The sequence below is a fragment of the Scyliorhinus canicula genome, chromosome 9 (assembly GCF_902713615.1).
Source record: "Scyliorhinus canicula chromosome 9, sScyCan1.1, whole genome shotgun sequence".
NCBI classification, from domain to species: Eukaryota; Metazoa; Chordata; class Chondrichthyes; order Carcharhiniformes; family Scyliorhinidae; genus Scyliorhinus; species Scyliorhinus canicula.
The window spans coordinates 195,398,500-195,416,856 of record NC_052154.1 but is presented as its reverse complement, the minus strand read 5'-3'; the positions used below and the strand labels follow the sequence as shown (position 1 = coordinate 195,416,856).

The window sequence follows — 18,357 nt, the reverse complement described above, 5'->3', positions numbered from 1 at the left end:
GGTAATGTCCTCAAAAAATTCCACTAAATTAGTTAGGCATGACCTGCCTTTTACGAACCCATGCTGCATCTGCCCAATGGGACAATTTCTATCCAGATGCCTCGCAATTTCTTCCTTGATGATAGATTCCAGCATCTTCCCTATTACCGAAGTTAAACTCACTGGCCTATAATTTCCTGCTTTCTGCCTACCTCCTTTTTTAAACAGTGGCGTCACGTTTGCTAATTTCCAATCCACCGGGACCACCCCAGAGTCTAGTGAATTTCAGTAAATTATCACTAGTGCATCTGCAATTTCCCTAGCCATCTCTTTTAGCACTCTGGGATGCATTCCATCAGGGCCAGGAGACTTGTCTACCTTTAGCCCCATTAGCTTGCCCATCACTACCTCCTTAGTGATAGAAATGAGGCTATGACAGGTGAGGACCTTGAGAGGATTGCTATCAGTCGCTGGCATGTTATTTGTGTCTTCCACTGTGAAGATCGACCCAAAAAACCTGTTCAGTTCCTCAGCCATTTCCTCATTTCCCATTATTAAAACTCCCTTCTCATCCTCTAAAGGACCAATATTTACCTTAGCCACTCTTTTTTGTCTTATATATTTGTAAAAACTTTTACTGTCTGTTTTTATATTCTGAGCAAGTTTACTCTCATACTCTATCTTACTCTTCTTTATAGCTTTTTTAGTAGCTTTCTGTTGCCCCCTAAAGATTTCCCAGTCCTCTAATCTCCCAGCAATCTTTGCCGCTTTATATGCTTTTTCCTTCAATTTGATACTCTCCCTTATTTCCTTAGATATCCACGGTCGATTTTCCCTCTTTCTTCCGTCCTTCCTTTTTGTTGGTATAAACCTTTGCTGAGCACTGTGAAAAATCGCTTGGAAGGTTCTCCACTGTTCCTCAACTGTTCCACCATAAAGTCTTAGCTCCCAGTCTACCTTAGCTAGTTCTTCTCTCAACCCCTTGTAATCTCCTTTGTTTAAACACAAAACACTAGTACAAGTCCATACATCCCTGAAGTTGGCAGCACAGATAGATAGGGTGGTGAAGACATAAATAATGCTTGCCTTCATTAGCCAGGGCATAGAATATAGAAGCAGGCAGAACTTGCTGAACCAATTAGGCTGCAGATGGAATACTGCGTGTAGATTTTCACGCCACACCACGGAAGGACATGAAGGAGGGTGAAGAGGAGATTCACCGGGTATTGCCTGGAGTGGAAAGTTTCAGCAAGGAGAGACTAGATAGGGTGGGCTAGTTTTCCCTGGAGCAGAGGAGGCTGAGGGAAGGGATCTGATAGAGGTGTGTAAAATGAGAGGCAAGATAGGGTAGATCAAAGACCCGAGGGCAGAGGTTTAAGGTGAGGAGTAAGTGGTTTGGAGGGGACCTGAGGAAACAGGTTTTCACCCAGAGGGTGGTGGAAATATGGAGCGAGCTGCCAGAGAGGGTGGAGGAGGCAGGAACTCTCACTACATTTAAGCAGGATCTGGACAAACACTTAAAATCACCAAGGCAGAGTAGGCTACGGACCAAGTGCTGGTAAATGGGATAATTATAGATTGGTGTTTGATGGTCAGCATAGATGTGGTGGGCCAAAGGGTCAGTTTCTGTCTGTATGACTCCGAGATGGCCTTTTAATGACAAATCGACAATTTTTCATGGTCATTAGATGGTTAATTCTAATATCACCATCTGCCATGATGAGATTTGAACTCAGGTTCCCAGAGCGTTACCCTGGATCTCTGTCCAGTGACAATACCGATATGCCACTGCAGCCCCAATAAAACAACCTCTACCATCTCAACAAACTGTCTCAAAGAAAAAGCACCATCTATAAACCAGTATGGAGTTTAGCCATATCTGCCCAAAACAAAAATGGTCTGTCACATATTTCTCAACCAAATAATTTTCATATTTGCAAATGCGAGCTTGCTGGGAACTGTCTGGAGTCTGGAACCTAATTTCACATTGTACTCTTGAAGATTTCATTAGATCGGAGGTCCAAAGGGATCATAGAGTTTAAAACGAGGATGAAAAGAAAGTAGTTAAAATGAAAAGTGGTTATTTCTCGTGTTTTACTTTTCAAATTAAACTAAGAGGACCAATAAGATCAAAAACACATTGCAGCAGCTCCAAAACATTGACAGTCGTAAATCAGAAATTTCAGATAGACTGGAGACCAATAAATTCTCCAAATCAGATTGGCTAAATCCTCCGGTGCTTAAGACAGGAAATAGGAGATTCCCAGAAAGCTGGGGAGGGGAAATAAACAGCTTTTATACTGAATGAAGCATAGTGTTGTTTTGACTTGACAAGTTCAGATGGATTTGCTTGCTCTCCGAACCATATTCAAAACCAAAACTGAAGCACGCACATCCAAACATAATTATAACAGCCAACAAGACTTTTTAAAGAAGGCTTAGATTTTGCTCGAATCTTTTTTTGGTTGAGATAATGGCATCCCTAATTAATCTTGGGGACAGGGGAGAAAGAGAGGGAAGCGGATTATCCAGGATACCCCAAATGTTAAAAGGCTTTGGTAAATAATGACAGGAGACGGGCATCTGCAACCCAAGGCCAGGAGGTCTCCAGAGCAAGACCAGAGCTTGAGTTGTTAATAGGGGAAAGGAAAGGAAGCTGAAGCAAATTGTAAGAGAAGAGGTTTCACGGTGAGGAAGTGGGAGGCACGGCATTCCAATCGATCAGTTTCTGGTTATATCTGTGACCAAGGTAATTAGATTCACAGGCACCAAGCTGGCAGAGGTGTAGAGGAAAACAACGCTGCAACTGCCAAATTTTACAAAGGGAGCTCAGCGGGGTCTACTTATGGGAAATTTGAAATCAGACAAATTCATGATATTACATAATGGAGCAAAAGAGAAGCGACACGAGGACAGCAAGGTGTCAAGGGAAGTGGAGAGAGATCTAGGGTGTGAGCTGCTGCATTGCTCATGGCTAACTGAAGAGATGGCAAAATAAAAAACCCACAAAGATGCCGGGATATACAATCGAGAGTTGAAATCGGCAGAGGCTACACCAACGCTGTGCAGTTTCATGCCACACCCAGAGTACTGCAAATTATTGTGTGGCACATTGAGGCCATTCAGGCCCTGGAAGTGATTGCAGAGGACAGCAACAGCACTGACCCCGGTGCCGGAGGAGGGAGCTTTGGAAATGTGCCCAGATAAATTAGGATTTTTCAACCTGAAGACATTGCTGGATTGCCGTAGGAGTTGACAACATATTTATTCAAATAGAAAAGTAAACAAATACGCTCTTAGGCTTGGACAAAAATCAACAGGGCACAGGTTCAAGGTTGTAGATGGCAAATTTATGGATTTCATTGGGACCATTAATTAACACAGAGGGTAGGGTTACCAAGAAGGTCAGTACATTGGAATTGTGGAGTATCAGATAGCCCCTGATAGGAAAATGGCAGGTTTTCATACTTGAAGGGAGGGGTAAAATGTGCTGAAATAGTACTGGAGCCCCTTGGGAGATTTTATTCCCTTCTGGTTTGAATGGAAACTCAAACATCAACATTTAAAGGATTCAGCACTAGCACACATTTGAATAAAATGATAGCAGCACAGTCAATGTATTGCATTGAAAACCTAACCAATGGTCTGGGTTTATATTGGCACAGATATCAAACAGATCCAATAAACAAGGCCTTACTTGACACAGGGCAAAGTAAAATTTCCCAAGGTGGTTTGTTCATAAATGGTGTCCAGCCCCTACACCAGAGCCACACATAAAACTTTACCCCAAAGATGCCGTCCACAGGAGCGAAAGGACACTTTTGGACAGCAGGGGAGCCATTCTGATTCACAAATTGACGGACGCAGCAATCATTTCATCACCCCTGTGCTCATTGACTTATACTGGCTCCTGGTCCAGCTCGACCTCCATTTTCAACCTTGCTTGCAAATCCATCCAGGGCATTGTCCCTCTCAATCTCCAACCCCCTACAGTCCTACACCAGGGAGGAATCCCTACGCTTTTCCAAATGTGGCCTCTTCAGCATTCCCAAGGCTAATTGTTCCTGCATTAGTGGTCATGGCTAGGCCATCAGGTTATAGAACTTTCTCCCCAAAGCTCTTGACATCTTTACTCCCCCTTGAAGACATGCACTGTAACCAAAATCTTGATTGGAGATTAATGAAATGAAATGAAAATCGCTTATTGTCACAAGTAGGCTTCAATTAAGTTAGTGAAATGCCCCTAGTCACCATATTCCGGCGCCTGTTCGGGGAGGCTGGAATGGGAATTGAACCATGCTGCTGGCCTGCCTGGGTCTGCTTTAAAAGCCAGCGATTTAGCCCAGTGTGCTAAACCAGCCACCTTTCCTAATAAATGATTTTATGAGGCTTGATGTCAAATTTTGTTCTATAATGCTCCTGTGAATACATTTACTAGATTAAAAGGTGGCACATAAATGAAAGTTGTTGTACTAAATTATACAACACCTTGTTAAAACAAGCATCAATAAAACTTAATACATTTATTCTGGCATGCAGTGTAGTCATTAATTTTGAAGGCCTGAATGAATGAGGAGCAATCCATTCAGCCCCTCAGGCTTGTTCTACCATTTGATAAGGTCATGGCTGATTGGATTGCGGCTGAACTCCACTGTCCCATCGACCCCCATATCCTTTGACTCTCATCAACAAAAATCTAACTCACTGAAAAATATTTAATGAGCCGATTTCCACTGCAAGATAATTTTCACAGACTAACCACTCAGAAGAAAAAAAGTTCTTCTCATCTCGGTCTTAGGGAGACTTAGACCTGCGTCCCCCAGTTCTGGTCTCAGGCAGAAACAATTCTCTCACTATCCAGCCTGCCAAGTCATCTCAAGATCATAGAGAAATCAACCCAAATTCTTTACACCAATCACTAAATTAGTTAGAGTAGCCGGGCAGAACAACATATTTTAAATTATGTTTAAATTATAAATCGGTAGGTAGAATGGGCATTTGATATTTGCCTCATTCTTGTCTGGGTATTCAGGAAAACCATGAGGCTGTCATTTATCATGGAAATCGTGTCAGCCAAACTTCCCACTTGTACATTCCCTGCCCATTGCACTATCGTCTGTGCCAAATGCAATGGTTACAGAACACTGTGGCCTCAAGCCACTGCCATGCACACCAGCTGCATTGCAAGTGTATCTCATGCACAACTCACATTATTTTTGTTTTAAAAATACTGTATTTCCAGCTAGTATCTAGTTACTGCGAGAGTCAAAAACTCTGTGCAATGTATCTGCTCATTGTATCTGTATAGTTCTGCCTGTTCAACAAAGAAAGCAGATACTGACGTACATCCCCAAAATTGGCAATGAACTAGCTCATGCAGTCGAACTGGGCACTGAAACATCAGTACTGGGGAAAATTCTAGAATCCATTATCAAAGATTTTATAGCAGAACACTTAGAAAACAGTGGCAGGATTGGACAGAATCAGCATGGATTTATGAAGGGGAAATCATGCTTGGAACTCTGAGGATGTAACTAGCAGAGTTGACAAGGGGGAGCCAGTCGATGTGGTATACTTGGACTTTCAGAAGGCTTTTGACAAAGTATCACATGGGATTATGGGATAGTGTATTGAGATGGATAGAAAACTGGTTGGCAGAGGGAACAAAGAGTAGGAATTAATGGATCTTTTTCAAATTGGCAGGCAGTGACTTGTGGGGTACCACAGGGATCGGTGCTGGGACTCCAACTATTCACAATATATATTAATGACTTAGATGAAGGAACAAAATGTAATATCTCCAAATTTGCAGATGACACCAAGTTGGGTGAGAGTGTGAGCTGTGAGGAGGATGCAGAGATCCTTCAGTGTGATTTGGACACGTTGAGTGACAAATGAATGGCAAATGCAGTATAATTTGGGAAACGTGAAGTTATCTACTTTGGTAGTGAAGGCGAGAAGGCAGACGTTTCTGAATAGCCATAAAATTAGGAGGGGGAGATATGCAATGAGATCTGGGTGCCCTCATACACCAGTCACCGAAGGCAAACATCCAGGTGGTAAAGACTGGCCTCCATTGCAAGAGGATTAGAATATAGAAGCAGGGATGTCTTGCTGCAATTATACAGGGCATCGGTGGGGCCACACCTGGAATATTGTGTTCAGTTTTGGTCTCCATTTCGGAGGAAGGATGTTCTAGCTATAGAGGGAGTGCAGCAAAGGTTTACTAGACTGATTCCAGGGATGGTGGGACTGACATATGAGGAGAGACTGAGTTAGTTAGGATTGTATTCGCTGGAGTTCAGACCAATGAGGGGGGATCTCAAAGAAACCTATAAAATTCTAACAGGACTGGACAGGGTAGATACAGGAAGGATGTTCCCAATGCTGGGTGTGTTCAGAACCAGGGGTCACAGTCTGAGGATATGGGGTAAACCATTTAGGACAGAGATGAAGAGAAATTTCTTCACACAGAGAGTGGTCGGCCTGTGGAATTCGTAACCACAACATTGCATGTTTTCAAGAAGCAGTTAGATATAGCAGAGCAAAGGGGATCAAATGATATGGGGGTAAAAGTGGGATTAGGATTTCGAGTTGGATGATCAGCCATGATCACAATGAATGGCGGAGCAGACTGGAAAGGTCGAATGATCTCATCTCCTCTCCTAGTTTCCATGTTTCAAAGTAAAAAGCTGAGAAACATCATGTGTATGTAGAAGGGAGGGGAGGGAGTCATAAATATCTGTAGTAACAACGCTGCTTGGTAATGAAGTAAGTGTGTTTACTTCAATGACATGAACAGCTCAACGGAGGAGTTTAAAGCTGAAACAGAACTGGCCAGATTGATTTCTTACAGGTGCCAACACTAACCAGGAGTTACTTGTAAAACATAAACTCTAGGAATGCCAGGTTAGAAGGACTGCAAACTGGACTGAATACTTTTTAATTCTTCAAACATAATGGTCGCGATGGAAACGTGGGGTGGGCAATCAGGGGACAAAGGAGCAACAGGTCTCTCTGGGTAGCTGCTGACTCCAGAGGTAGCATTATTCTCTGGCGGAATAGAGTCATGACAATTGAAAAAAGGGTCCATCGAAATAACTCCTTGCCTACACGGGAAGAATAAATCACATTGATCTAACTTGGGACAAAAGATCACAAACCGCATCTCAACCAGATCCAGAACTTCACCCAATTCAGATTGCAACACAATCTCTGCCTGAATGCACTTGCCAGATGGAGGATTGTGTTTCTATGGAATAGATACAGAGTTGATAATCGGATTGATTTTAAAAACAGGAAGCATTTGAGTTACGAGAATCATATGAAATTAACGTGGTTGCCATGTCCACTTACAATGACCTCGTCGGGTGGTCCCACTCCATTTAGCTGCTCCTTCCCAGCCGGGAGCTGGCTCCCCGGATCCTTGCCGGTCGGGATCTGGGTCCCTGGATCTTCGTCGGTCGGAATCTGGGTCCATGGATCCTTGTCGGTGGGGATCTGGGTCCCTGGGTCACTGTTGGTCAGTGGTTGTGTGGCTGGCTCCTTGTTGGTCAATGGTTGGGGCGCTGGGTCCTTGTTGGTCAATGGTTGGGTGGCTGGATCCTGTCTGTTTGGAGATTGGGTGTTGGGTTGAGTTGCTGGAACGGCCCCATTCGCAGTTTGCTCGGTACCAACACTAAAATTCTCAGTTGGATCAGATGCCATTTCCCCCAAATTGGGATCTTGGTTGGGTTGGTTTCTTTCTCTCCCTACCTTCTCAAATTGCCATGCTAAAAGAAAAAGAGGATTCCCAACTCAACCTGACGCGCTCAAGCTCTCTCCTTCCCAGGAGCTACTGGAAAATTATCTCCCAGTCAAAGCAGCTCTAATATTAGGTGCTGGTCATCAGAGGGGTTTTTTGGGAAGCATCCTCGGTGATCCAAGATCCTGGAGCGGCCACGTCTTCACCGCAGAGCCCAGCACACTTGACAAAAGGTGTGGATGGAAATCCCAGTCACTGAATCCTGCTTCTTGCGCTTAATTGAACAATTAGCATCTGTTCATCATCCACCCACTTGATTAACAGGGCAGGTTGCATTCCTCCTGAGAGCTCCTGGATAACGGGCTTTGCATTGCAAAGATCACAAACACAATCACATCGCACCCTGCCAAAATAAACCACCAAACTAAACCAGCCTTTGCAGCCTTTAAACTTTACAAAAGGGCTTTTGCGTCAATTTCAGGACATTAACTTCTTCACGTCGCTTTCTTGGGGAAGTCCTCAAACAATGAAATTGCTTTTTTTGCTCCTTAGCCGGGACCTCGGTTGCTTTGCAACATGTTATTATCCAGTTAGCTCCTGATTAAAAACAAGGTTAGAGCTCAGTGCCTGTCACCTGATGCTGTTATTCTTTACACCATGTCAACACCTGTTGTACTCCATAACCTGAGTCACATATCCTTCAACTCCCCCACACCGACAAAAAGTTCATGCCGGCATCGACACAGGTAAATAAACTATTGTGATTCTCCCCAGATACATTCAGAATGTCCAAAGTTACTCCCAGAGACACTGACTGTCCCACATGTCCCAGGTGGAGAGATTTTTTAAAAAAACACACCTGCAAAAGTGGTTAAACGCACCGTAATTCCTCTGATTTTGAGAGCCAGACTTTCTTAGCTGTCAAATCAAACAGTTGCCAAGCTGTCATCCTGATATTCACGGAGAGCCCATGGTGGAGAGGCTGGGTAAATTGAGCCTGTGCGCTCTGGAGATTTGAAGAATGGTCTTATTGAGTCAGACGAGATTCTGAAGAGGTTTGGCAGGGGAGACACTGTGGAGGTGTTTTCTGGCTGGGGAATGGAGAACACAGGGCATAGTCTCAGGATAATAGGCAGATCATTTGGGACACAGAAGAGGGGAAATTTCCTCACTGAAAGGATTCGGAATCCTGGACATTCTCTGCCCCAGAGGATTCTGGATGTTACATCATTGATTGTATTTAAGGCTGAGATTTGTGGTCTCTCTGGGAATCGAGGAACAGAGAACCAGCTGGGAGAGTGGAATTGACATGCGAGATCAGCAATGATCATGTTGAATGGTTTAGCCTCATTTCTATTTCAAATATTCTTACGTATCGGCAGCAATCCTGAAACAAGATACTTTGGACAGTCAAAGACAACCATTCTAATGACCACCATGGTGGTCACCTCCAGTGACCACCATGAAAATTCCTTGGTCCGACCTTCCTAAGTCATCGAAGAATCGCTGCTCTGCTTGAACTTTTCCACCCTGAACACTGCTTTGTATTTCTTGCCATGTTTTCTGAGCCCCACATAAACAGAACACAATGTTGCTCGGAGAAATCCTTTGCAACGCGGTAGCATTGGAGGGAACACAAGACATACCCACTTTTAAAGAATTAGCTGCCCTATGATAAGTGTTGTCCAGGGTGAATGTTGGTGAATGGGTGTGGATGACTGAGTGAATGGATAGGGTGGGCAGTTGGGTAAGTGGACAGGGTGGCAAGTGTGTGACATTATATGTGGGTGATGTAGCAGATGGGTAAGATGGTAAATTGGTAGGGTGGCATGAGGGTGGGGTGGTAGGCTGGTAATGTGGGTGAGGTGACGTGGTAAATATATAGGGTGGCAAGTGGCTAGGGTGGAAGGTGGATCAGGTGGTGGGTGGATCAGGGAGCAGTAAGAGTCAGGGGTATAGTCTGGTGGTCAGGGGTTAGTCAAAATGGTCTGGATTGGAAGTAGTTGGGTGGTGTCAAGTCTGGGGGTCAGCAGGGTTGTACGATGGACGGGGGTAGTTAGTCAAGATGGTTTTGGTTGGAGGTAGTTGGGTGGGGTCAAGTCGGGGGTTAGTCAGGGGGCAGGAGGTAGTTGGCTGGTGGGGAAGGGGGTTAGGAAGGATGGTTTAGGTCAGAGGTCATTGGGTTGGGTCAAATTAGGTGGGTAGTCAAAGTCAGGTGAGTGTTCAGGAGAGGTTAGTCAGGATAGCTCAGATAGGGATAGTTGGGTCAGGGAAAGTGGCAGTGGGGGGTGATCGATGGGTCAGTGTGAGTGATTGGGAGGTTAGTTCTGTAGTTAACCAGGAGTTCGACTAAGTTAGTTGCACAGAATTATCCTCAGTCGCCAACCCTAGATCCAGCTCCCAGAGAGCAGGGGATTGCCCATCGGAAGTGTAACTTCCCAGCCAATACCCACAGAGGTCAGTGTGTCAGGACTTCCATTGATTGCGATGCACATCATACATCATATATCGTATGTCTTGTCTCCAATCATCCAGAGACCGGAAGGTGTAGGTCATGGTATTATTCCCTCTTGCTTCAAGACATAATCAAAACACTTTGATATTGAGCTCCATGATTTGGAAGTCAGTGGAAGCAGATTTAATAACAACTGTAAAAAGGGAATTGAATATATACATGAAAGGGTATCATTTTCAAAAAGCATACAAAGTGGCGAGGATTAGTGGGAAACCAAGGGATTGGGAAGCCTTTAAAAGCGAGCAGAGGACACCTAAAAAAACAATAGGGGGGGGGGGGGGGAGAAGATGACGTATAAGTATAAAGTAATATAAAGGAAGATAGGAAGAGTTTTTTTCAATATATAAAAGATAAGAGACAGGCAGAAATAGACATTGGACAACTGGAAAAAGTGGCTGGCAAAGTAATAATAGGAAACAAAGAAATGGCAGAGGAACTGAATAGTTACTTTGCATCAGTCTTCACGGTGGAAGACACGAGTGGGATGCCAGAGAACCAGGGGGCAGAGGTGAGTGCAGTGACCATTACTAAGGAGAAGGTTCTGGGGAAACTGAAAGGTCTGAAGGTGGATAAGTTACCTGGACCGGATGGACTACACCCCAGGGTCCTAAAAGAGATAGCTGAAGAAATTCTGGAGGCATTGGTGATGATCTTTCAGGAGTCACTGGAGGCAGGAAGGGTCCCAGAGGACTGGAAAGTGGCGAATGTAACACCGCTGTTTAAGAAGGGAGGGAGGCAGAAGACAGGAAATTATAGACCGGGTAGCCTGACTTCGGTCATTGGTAAGATTTTAGAGTCTGTTATTAAAGATGAAATCCCAAAGTACTTGGAAGTGCATGGTAAAATAGGACTGAGTCAGCACGGCTTGTGAAAGGGAGGTCGTGTCTGATAAATCTGTTAAAGTTCTTTGAGGAGATATCAAAGAAGTTAGACAAAGGAGAACCAGTGGACGTGATTTATTTAGATTTCTATAAGGCCTTTGACAAGGTGCCACATAGGAGACTGTTAAATAAGTTAAGAGCTCATGGTGTTCAGGGTAAGATCCTGGCATGGATAGAGGATTGGCTGACTGGTAGAAGGCAGAGAGTGGGGATAAAGGGGTCTTTTTCAGGATGGCAGCCGGTGACTAGTGGTGTGCCTCAGAGGTCTGTGCTGGCACCACAACTTTTTACAATATACACTAATAATCTGGAAGAAGGAACTGAAGGCACTGTTGCCAAGTTTGCAGATGATACAAAGATCTGTAGAGGGGCAGGTAGTAATAGAACATAGAACATAGAACAGTACAGCACAGAACAGGCCCTTCGGCCCTCGATGTTGTGCCGAGCAATGATCACCCTACTTAAACCCACGTAACCCGTATACCCGTAACCCAACAATCCCCCAATTAACCTTACACTACGGGCAATTTAGCATGGCCAATCCACCTAACCCGCACATCTTTGGACTGTGGGAGGAAACCGGAGCACCCGGAGGAAACCCACGCACACACCGGGAGGACGTGCAGACTCCACACAGACAGTGACCCAGCCGGGAATCGAACCTGGGACCCTGGAGCTGTGAAGCATTGATGCTAACCACCATGCTACCGTGAGGCCCCTCAATGAGGAATCAAGGGCTGCAGAAGGATTTGGACAAGCTAGGAGAGACGGCAATTAAGTGGCAAATGAAATACAATGTGGAAAAGTGTGAGGTTATGCACTTAGAAAGGAGGAATTTAGGCATAGATTATTTTCTAAATGTGGAAATGCTTCGGAAATCAGAAGCACAAAGAGACTTGGGAGTCCTTGTTCACAATTCTTTTAAGGTTAACGTGTAGGTTCAGTCGGCAGTTAAGAAGGCAAATGCAATATCAACATTCATGTCAAGAGGGCTAGAATACAAGACCAGGGATGTACTTCAGAGGCTGTATAAGGCTCTGGTCAGACCCCATTTGGAGTTTGTGAGGAGTTTTGGGCCCCATTACGAAGGAAGGATGTCCTGGCCTTGGAAAGGGTCCAGAGGGGGTTCACAAGAATGATTCCTGGAATGAAGAGCTTCTCGTATGAGGAACGGTCGAGGACTCTGGGTCTGTACTCATTGGAGTTTAAAAGGATGAGGGGGGGATCTTATTGAAATTTTCAGGATACTGCGAGGCCTGGATAGAGTGGATGTGGAGAGGATGTTTCCACTTATTGGAAAAACTAGAACCAGAAGACACCATCTCAGACTAAAGGGGCGATTCATTAAAACAGAGATGAGGAATTTCTTCAGCCAGAGGGTGGTGAATCTGTGGAACTCTTTGCCGCAGAAGGCTGTGGAGGCCAAATCACTGAGTATCTTTAAGACAGAGATAGATAGATTCATGATTAATAAGGGGATCAGGGGTTATGGGGAAAAGGCAGGAGAATGGGGATGAGAAAAATATCAGCCATGATTGAATGGTGGAGCAGACTCGATGGGCCGAGTGGCCTAATTCTGCTCCTATGTGTATGGTCTTATTTTCAGGACTATATGAAAAGAGCAGGGTGTGGGACTAATAGTTTGTTCAAAGAGCTGGCTCTGGCATGATGGGCCGAATGGACTCCTCAGTGCTGTAAGTTTTAAATATGCCTTGGGTTTTCCTCTCCACTATAAATAATTAAATTTATAATATTCACAAGGTTGTCCTGTAATGTACTCCTTAAAAATAACTCAACAATACCAATAACATCACTATCTGCATGTCCATGAAGGAGCTGGGATGGAATGTTGCATGGTACCGTGGCACTCAATGAGTTCTTGAGTCACCTTACTGATACTCATGCTGCAGAAACATTGAGACTGCATTCCCCATCTATCCGCAATGCAGAGGACGCAGCCTGATTCACTATGTCACCTCTATTCTTCACTAAGCATGCACATTTCTGGTGCACGGGGTGAGTAGGTCACGGAAAGTCCTAACGTCCCCACCCCTAACCCTGGCTAAATTAGCCACTCACTATTCCAGTGTATAAATTAGCCACTCACTATCCCATGCCGACACTATAGTTAAGAAAACCCACCAACCACTCTACTTTCTGAGAAGACTAAGGAAATTTGGCATGTCAGCTACGATCCCCACCAACTTCTACAGATGCACCATAGGAAGCATTCTTTCTGGTTGTATCACAGCCTGGTATGGATCCTGCTCTACCCAAGACCGCAGGAAACTACAAAAGGTTGTGAATGTAGCCCAGTCCATCACGCAAACCAGCCTCCCATCCATTGACTCTATCTATAATTCCCGCTGCCTCAGAAAGGCAGCCAGCATAATTAAGGACCCCACGCACCCCGGCCATACTCTCTTCCACCTTCTTACGTCAGGAAAAAGATACAAAAGTTTGAGGTCACGTACCAACCGACTCAAGAACAGCTTCTTCCCTACTGCCATCAGACTTTTGAATGGACCTACCTCGTATTAAGTTGATCTTTTCTCTACACCTTGCTATAAGTGTAACATTATATTCTGCAGTCTCTCCTTCCTTCCCTATGTCCGGTATGCATTGTTTGTACAGCATGCAAGAAACAATACTTTTCACTGTTTACTAATACATGTGACAATAATAAATCAAATCAAATCAACTCAAAAAGGTCAACGTAGTCTTTGGCCTTTGATGTGTGCCTGGTGATGCTGGAGTGCAGGCATGTGGTGTTCCTCAGGGTTGTCCTGCAGCCTGTGGCATTAACTGCATCATTAAATCAACCTGACAAGTTGAGTTACTGCATGCTTATTTTAGGATTGCACTGCGGACAGACCGTGCATGTTCTTGTTAATCATGTCCTGCTTCTCACAGTAGGGACATTTATTGACAGAATTATCTGTTTGTGTAAAACAGGATACAATAGCAGACCCTGCTGTTCCATCAAACACATCCTCAGATATAACACCTCAAGACACCAACCTGAGTAATCAATTTATCATCTGGCTTTCATTTTCCAACAGCAACACATGAGGGTACGTCTTGTGGTGCACAGGCAGCGGCCCTACCTCTGGGCTCCAGGTTTGAATGGGCACAGAAGGTGCATTCGTAACCTGGTCAAACAGGTTGATTATCAGCCTGTAAACCAGGGGTGGGCAAACTTTTCCGTGCAAGGGCCACATTCAGAAATTCACAATTTTAAAGGGCCGCATAGTATATTAAGTAAAATAATTAATATTTAAAATAGCCAAAATAAAAGGTTTTTAAAGAAAAAAAAAGCAATTAATTTTTATTAATTAATATTTTAAAGTAGAAACTTCACATGAAACACATGTTGTGCCGAGCAATGATCACCCTACTCAAGTCAACGTATCCACCCTATACCAGTAACCCAACAGCACACCCCCCCCCCCCCATTAACCTTAAAATTAAAAAAAAAATTAATTTTTTTTTTTTTTTTTTTAAATTACTTGATCTTGGTGGGCCGCATAAAGACCTTTGGTGGGCCGCATGCGGCCTGCGGGCCGTAGTTTTCCCACCCCTGCTGTAAACCCTTTCAATAGGCCTGATTGTAGGTGGTAAAAGTGGTGAGTTTCCTGGTCTGTCGCACTGCCAGCGGCAAACCAGCTCAGACCACATGCGTCCCACGCCATCGGGAACTTGGCCCATCGGGGGCAGAGCATCGCATGTGGGCCGGCCGATGAGGCGCCAACGGACTTGCCACTGCGCGTGGCGCACATGACAATGACACCGGTTTGGAGGGGGCGAAGAGTCGCAAACCGGCATCAATCTGCTGGCGGCCCAGATTCTGGCGTCGGATTCGATTCTCCGTCAGCTACGATTCTCACCAACATTTACAGGTGCCCCATAGAAAGCTTTCTTTCTGGTTGTATCACAGCCTGGTATGGATCCTGCTCTGCCCAAGACAGCAGGAAACTATAAAAGGTTGTGAATGTAGCCCAGTCCATCATGCAAACCAGCCTCCCATCCATTGACTCTATCTATAATTCCCACTGCCTCAGAAAGACAGCCAGCATAATGAAGGACCCCACGCACCCCGGACATACTCTCTTCCACCTTCTTCCGTCAGTAAAAAGATACAAAAGTTTGAGGTCACGTACCAACCGACTCAAGAACAGCTTCTTCCCTGCTGCCATCAGACTTTTGAATGGACCTACCTCGTATTAAGTTGATCTTTTTTCTACACCTTGCTATAACTGTAACATTATATTCTGCAGTCTCTCCTTCCTTCCCTATGTACGGTATGCATTGTTTGTACAGCATTCAAGAAACAATACTTTTCACTGTATACTAATACATGTGACAATAATAAATCAATCAAATAATAAATCAAATCAAATCAAATCAGTGATAACATTATCATTATGCAGGGGATTCAAAATCATAACTACACAGTGCCTCCAGTCAAAGTGACCAAGTATTAGACACGTGCCTCACAGTGCTATGAACCAGATTGACTGAGCCAGCAGGCTATAAAGATCATTCTACTTCCTCCAGGTTTTATTAGCCAGATTCATGAACAACTATTATCCCACTTGCTCCACAATGCCACCAGTTGTCTAAACCCTATGGTCTTTGCCATAGACGCCATTATCTGTTTGCCATTATCTTGGCAGAAAACTAGGGAACAGAAATGCAACAAAGGTCCTGGGCGGAATTCTCTGACCCCCCCCCCCCTTTCGGCCAGCCCCGACGCCAAAGGCCGTTGGTGCCAGTTTTGTGGCGGAAACCACTCCGGTGCGGGCCTAGCCCCTAAAGGTGCGGAGAATTACGCACCTTTGGGGAGGCCCAACGCCAGACTGGTTGGCGCCACTCCGCTACGCCGGGACCCCCTGCCCCGCCGGGTAGGGGAGAATTTCAGCCATATTCCAATGTGTGGAATAATTGATTCTAAGGGACAGATACATTGACAATCAAAACTGACTTTGACTTGGTATTCTGGGCTAAAATGGGGGCAGCATTGTGTAACACCGCCGTGTGAACTACAAATATCTCCTGAAAAGGAGGAGGCGCCCTGTCCAAATGTTAAAAATGCTTGCCTGTAAATTTGGGTTGAAGATGGTGATCAATGTACTACATTGCTACTGGTTGTAGAAACCTTTGAGTAAAGCAGTGAGCACATGGGTATAAACTAAAGGTTAAACAGTCGCTTGGCAATAATAATAATAATCTTTATTAGTGTCACAAGTAGGCTTACATTAACACTGCAATGAAATTACCGTGAAAAGTCCCATGTCGCCACACTCCGGCGCCTGTTCGGGTACACAGAGGGAGAATTCAGAATGTCCAATTCATCTAACAGCACATCTTTCGGGACTTGTGGGAGGAAACCGGAGCACCCGGAGGAAGGACGGGGAGAACGTGCAGACTCCCCACAGCCAGTGACCCAAGCCAGAATCGAACCCGGGACTCTGGCGCTGTGAGGTACAGTGCGAACCACTGTGCGACCGTGCCGCCCATGATACAATTTCTAGTTTAGTGCCCAGGACCTGTGTGTGATCATTTTGTTGGGATAAGTAGCACAATGGCACAGTGATTAGCAATGCTGCCTCACCATGAGCAACTTGGGTTTGATTCCGGCCTTGGGTGACTGCCCATGTGGGAGTTTGTGTGTGCATGGGTTTCCTCCGGGTGTTCAGTTTCCTCCCACAGTCTAAAGATGTACAGGTTAGGTGGATTGGCCATGATCAATGCATGAGAGGGGACAGGGTGGGTGGGCCTAGTTAGGGTGCGCTTTCGGAGGGTTGGTGCCCACTCAATGGGTCGAATGGCCTCCTTCTGCACTGTAGGGACTCTATGATTTTATGTCAATCAAATTTCATTTGTTGGAGGATAAACTCAAAATTGGAACATGGATTTACTCAGCTGTTCCCCAGGGATACCCCTGCATATCTCTGGAATTATAACATTCATATTCGTTTCTTTATTATTACTGTGGTTGATTTATTGATTCTTTCCAATGACAATTTTGTGCAATAACTTATACAATTTGACCATCTGTCTTGTTTTAGAATGGAAATGAGAAAGCTCAAAACGGACCAAATCGTCCCCAGTAAATCAGAAGTCTTCATTTGGACCACAGAAAAGCAAGTATGTTTCCACAGTGGCGATAACTGCGGCATTTGTTGTCATGAGTAAGAAGGATGCACAAACGCTTCGAATAGCTTCAGGTTATTTGTTCGACGGCTTAAACAAAACAAGTGATTTCCTGATTAGGATAATCAAATATCACAAAAGTAACAAAACTGGTTAATACCGATCCAGTTTCTTGCATTTCATGGAAGTTTACCAGTTTGCAGCACAGAACGGGATTGGGGTATTCAAAATGAGCAAATCAAAATTAAGCCTGTTGCTCTGATCGCACCTCAAAGTCTTTCGTTTTTGTCTGGGGGCGATTCTTCCAAATAATGACTAAGGTCGAATCCTCCAGTCACGCTGCGCTGGAGTAGCAGCACCCCGTGTGCAGCGTGGCTGGAAGAAGCCGGAAAACCCCCCTCCCGGGATCCACTCGGTTCACAACGCCTAGCGAGATTCAACGCTATCTCGCAAGACATTACAAGGGGAAACCCGCCCACACTTTTTTTTAGCAAATCTGCATATTAGTGTGAGGCAGTAAACTTTACTCTAATGTGCGTATTCCCGAGGCACCTGAGGCTCTGGGATTCAATCTCTTCGCCTTGGGAATCATGGGTGAGCGCCGTTCAGCACTGGTCCCCACAAACGGAGAGCAGATGGAACGGCACTCGTGGGATCCCCAAGGGGATTGAGGGCACCCAGCTGCATGCCCTTTGGGCAGGATGGTGCCCTGGCACTGCTGGTGCTACCTGGCTACCCTGGATGTCATCCTGGCACCATAGTGCCAAGGTGCCAAGCTGGGGGTGCCTGGCATGGGTGTTGGGGAGGATATGGGGGGGGGGGCATCCCATGTTGCGTTCGTGCTGGGGGGAAGGTAGGCGATTTGTTTCACAGGTCTCGGAGATCGGGACCCCATTTTTAAATGGCGTCCCGATCTCTCACTACAACAGGGTGTTCCGGCGAGTGGAGCTCCCCACTGTACAGAACAGGGCGATGTGTGTGGTCTCGGCCGCGCATTCCCCGTCCGGGTGCCTTATTCAAAGTGAGTTATGTTAAATAGCCATGTGCGTCTCGGCACTGCGAGTGCCGGGATACACCCGGCT

At 45.2% G+C, this 18,357-nt stretch overlaps 1 protein-coding gene across 8 annotated transcripts in view; it reads right to left on the bottom strand.

Annotated features, from left to right (window-relative positions):
• The window catches only part of ano1a (anoctamin 1, calcium activated chloride channel a), a 290,522-nt gene that overhangs the window by 204,351 nt on the left and 67,814 nt on the right, over positions 1-18,357 (bottom strand). For 4 of the 8 annotated variants that reach the window (XM_038808406.1, XM_038808408.1, XM_038808407.1 and 1 more), the window contains exon 1: positions 7,336-8,302. The exons of 1 other annotated variant lie outside the window; for it this stretch is intronic. In XM_038808406.1, the coding sequence (XP_038664334.1) occupies positions 7,336-7,686 (351 nt within the window). In that variant the 5' untranslated portion in view covers positions 7,687-8,302. Of the gene's footprint in view, positions 1-7,335; positions 8,305-8,582; positions 8,797-18,357 lie in introns of those variants that run through there. 3 more of the 8 variants (XM_038808412.1, XM_038808413.1, XM_038808411.1) reach the window with 3 other exon arrangements.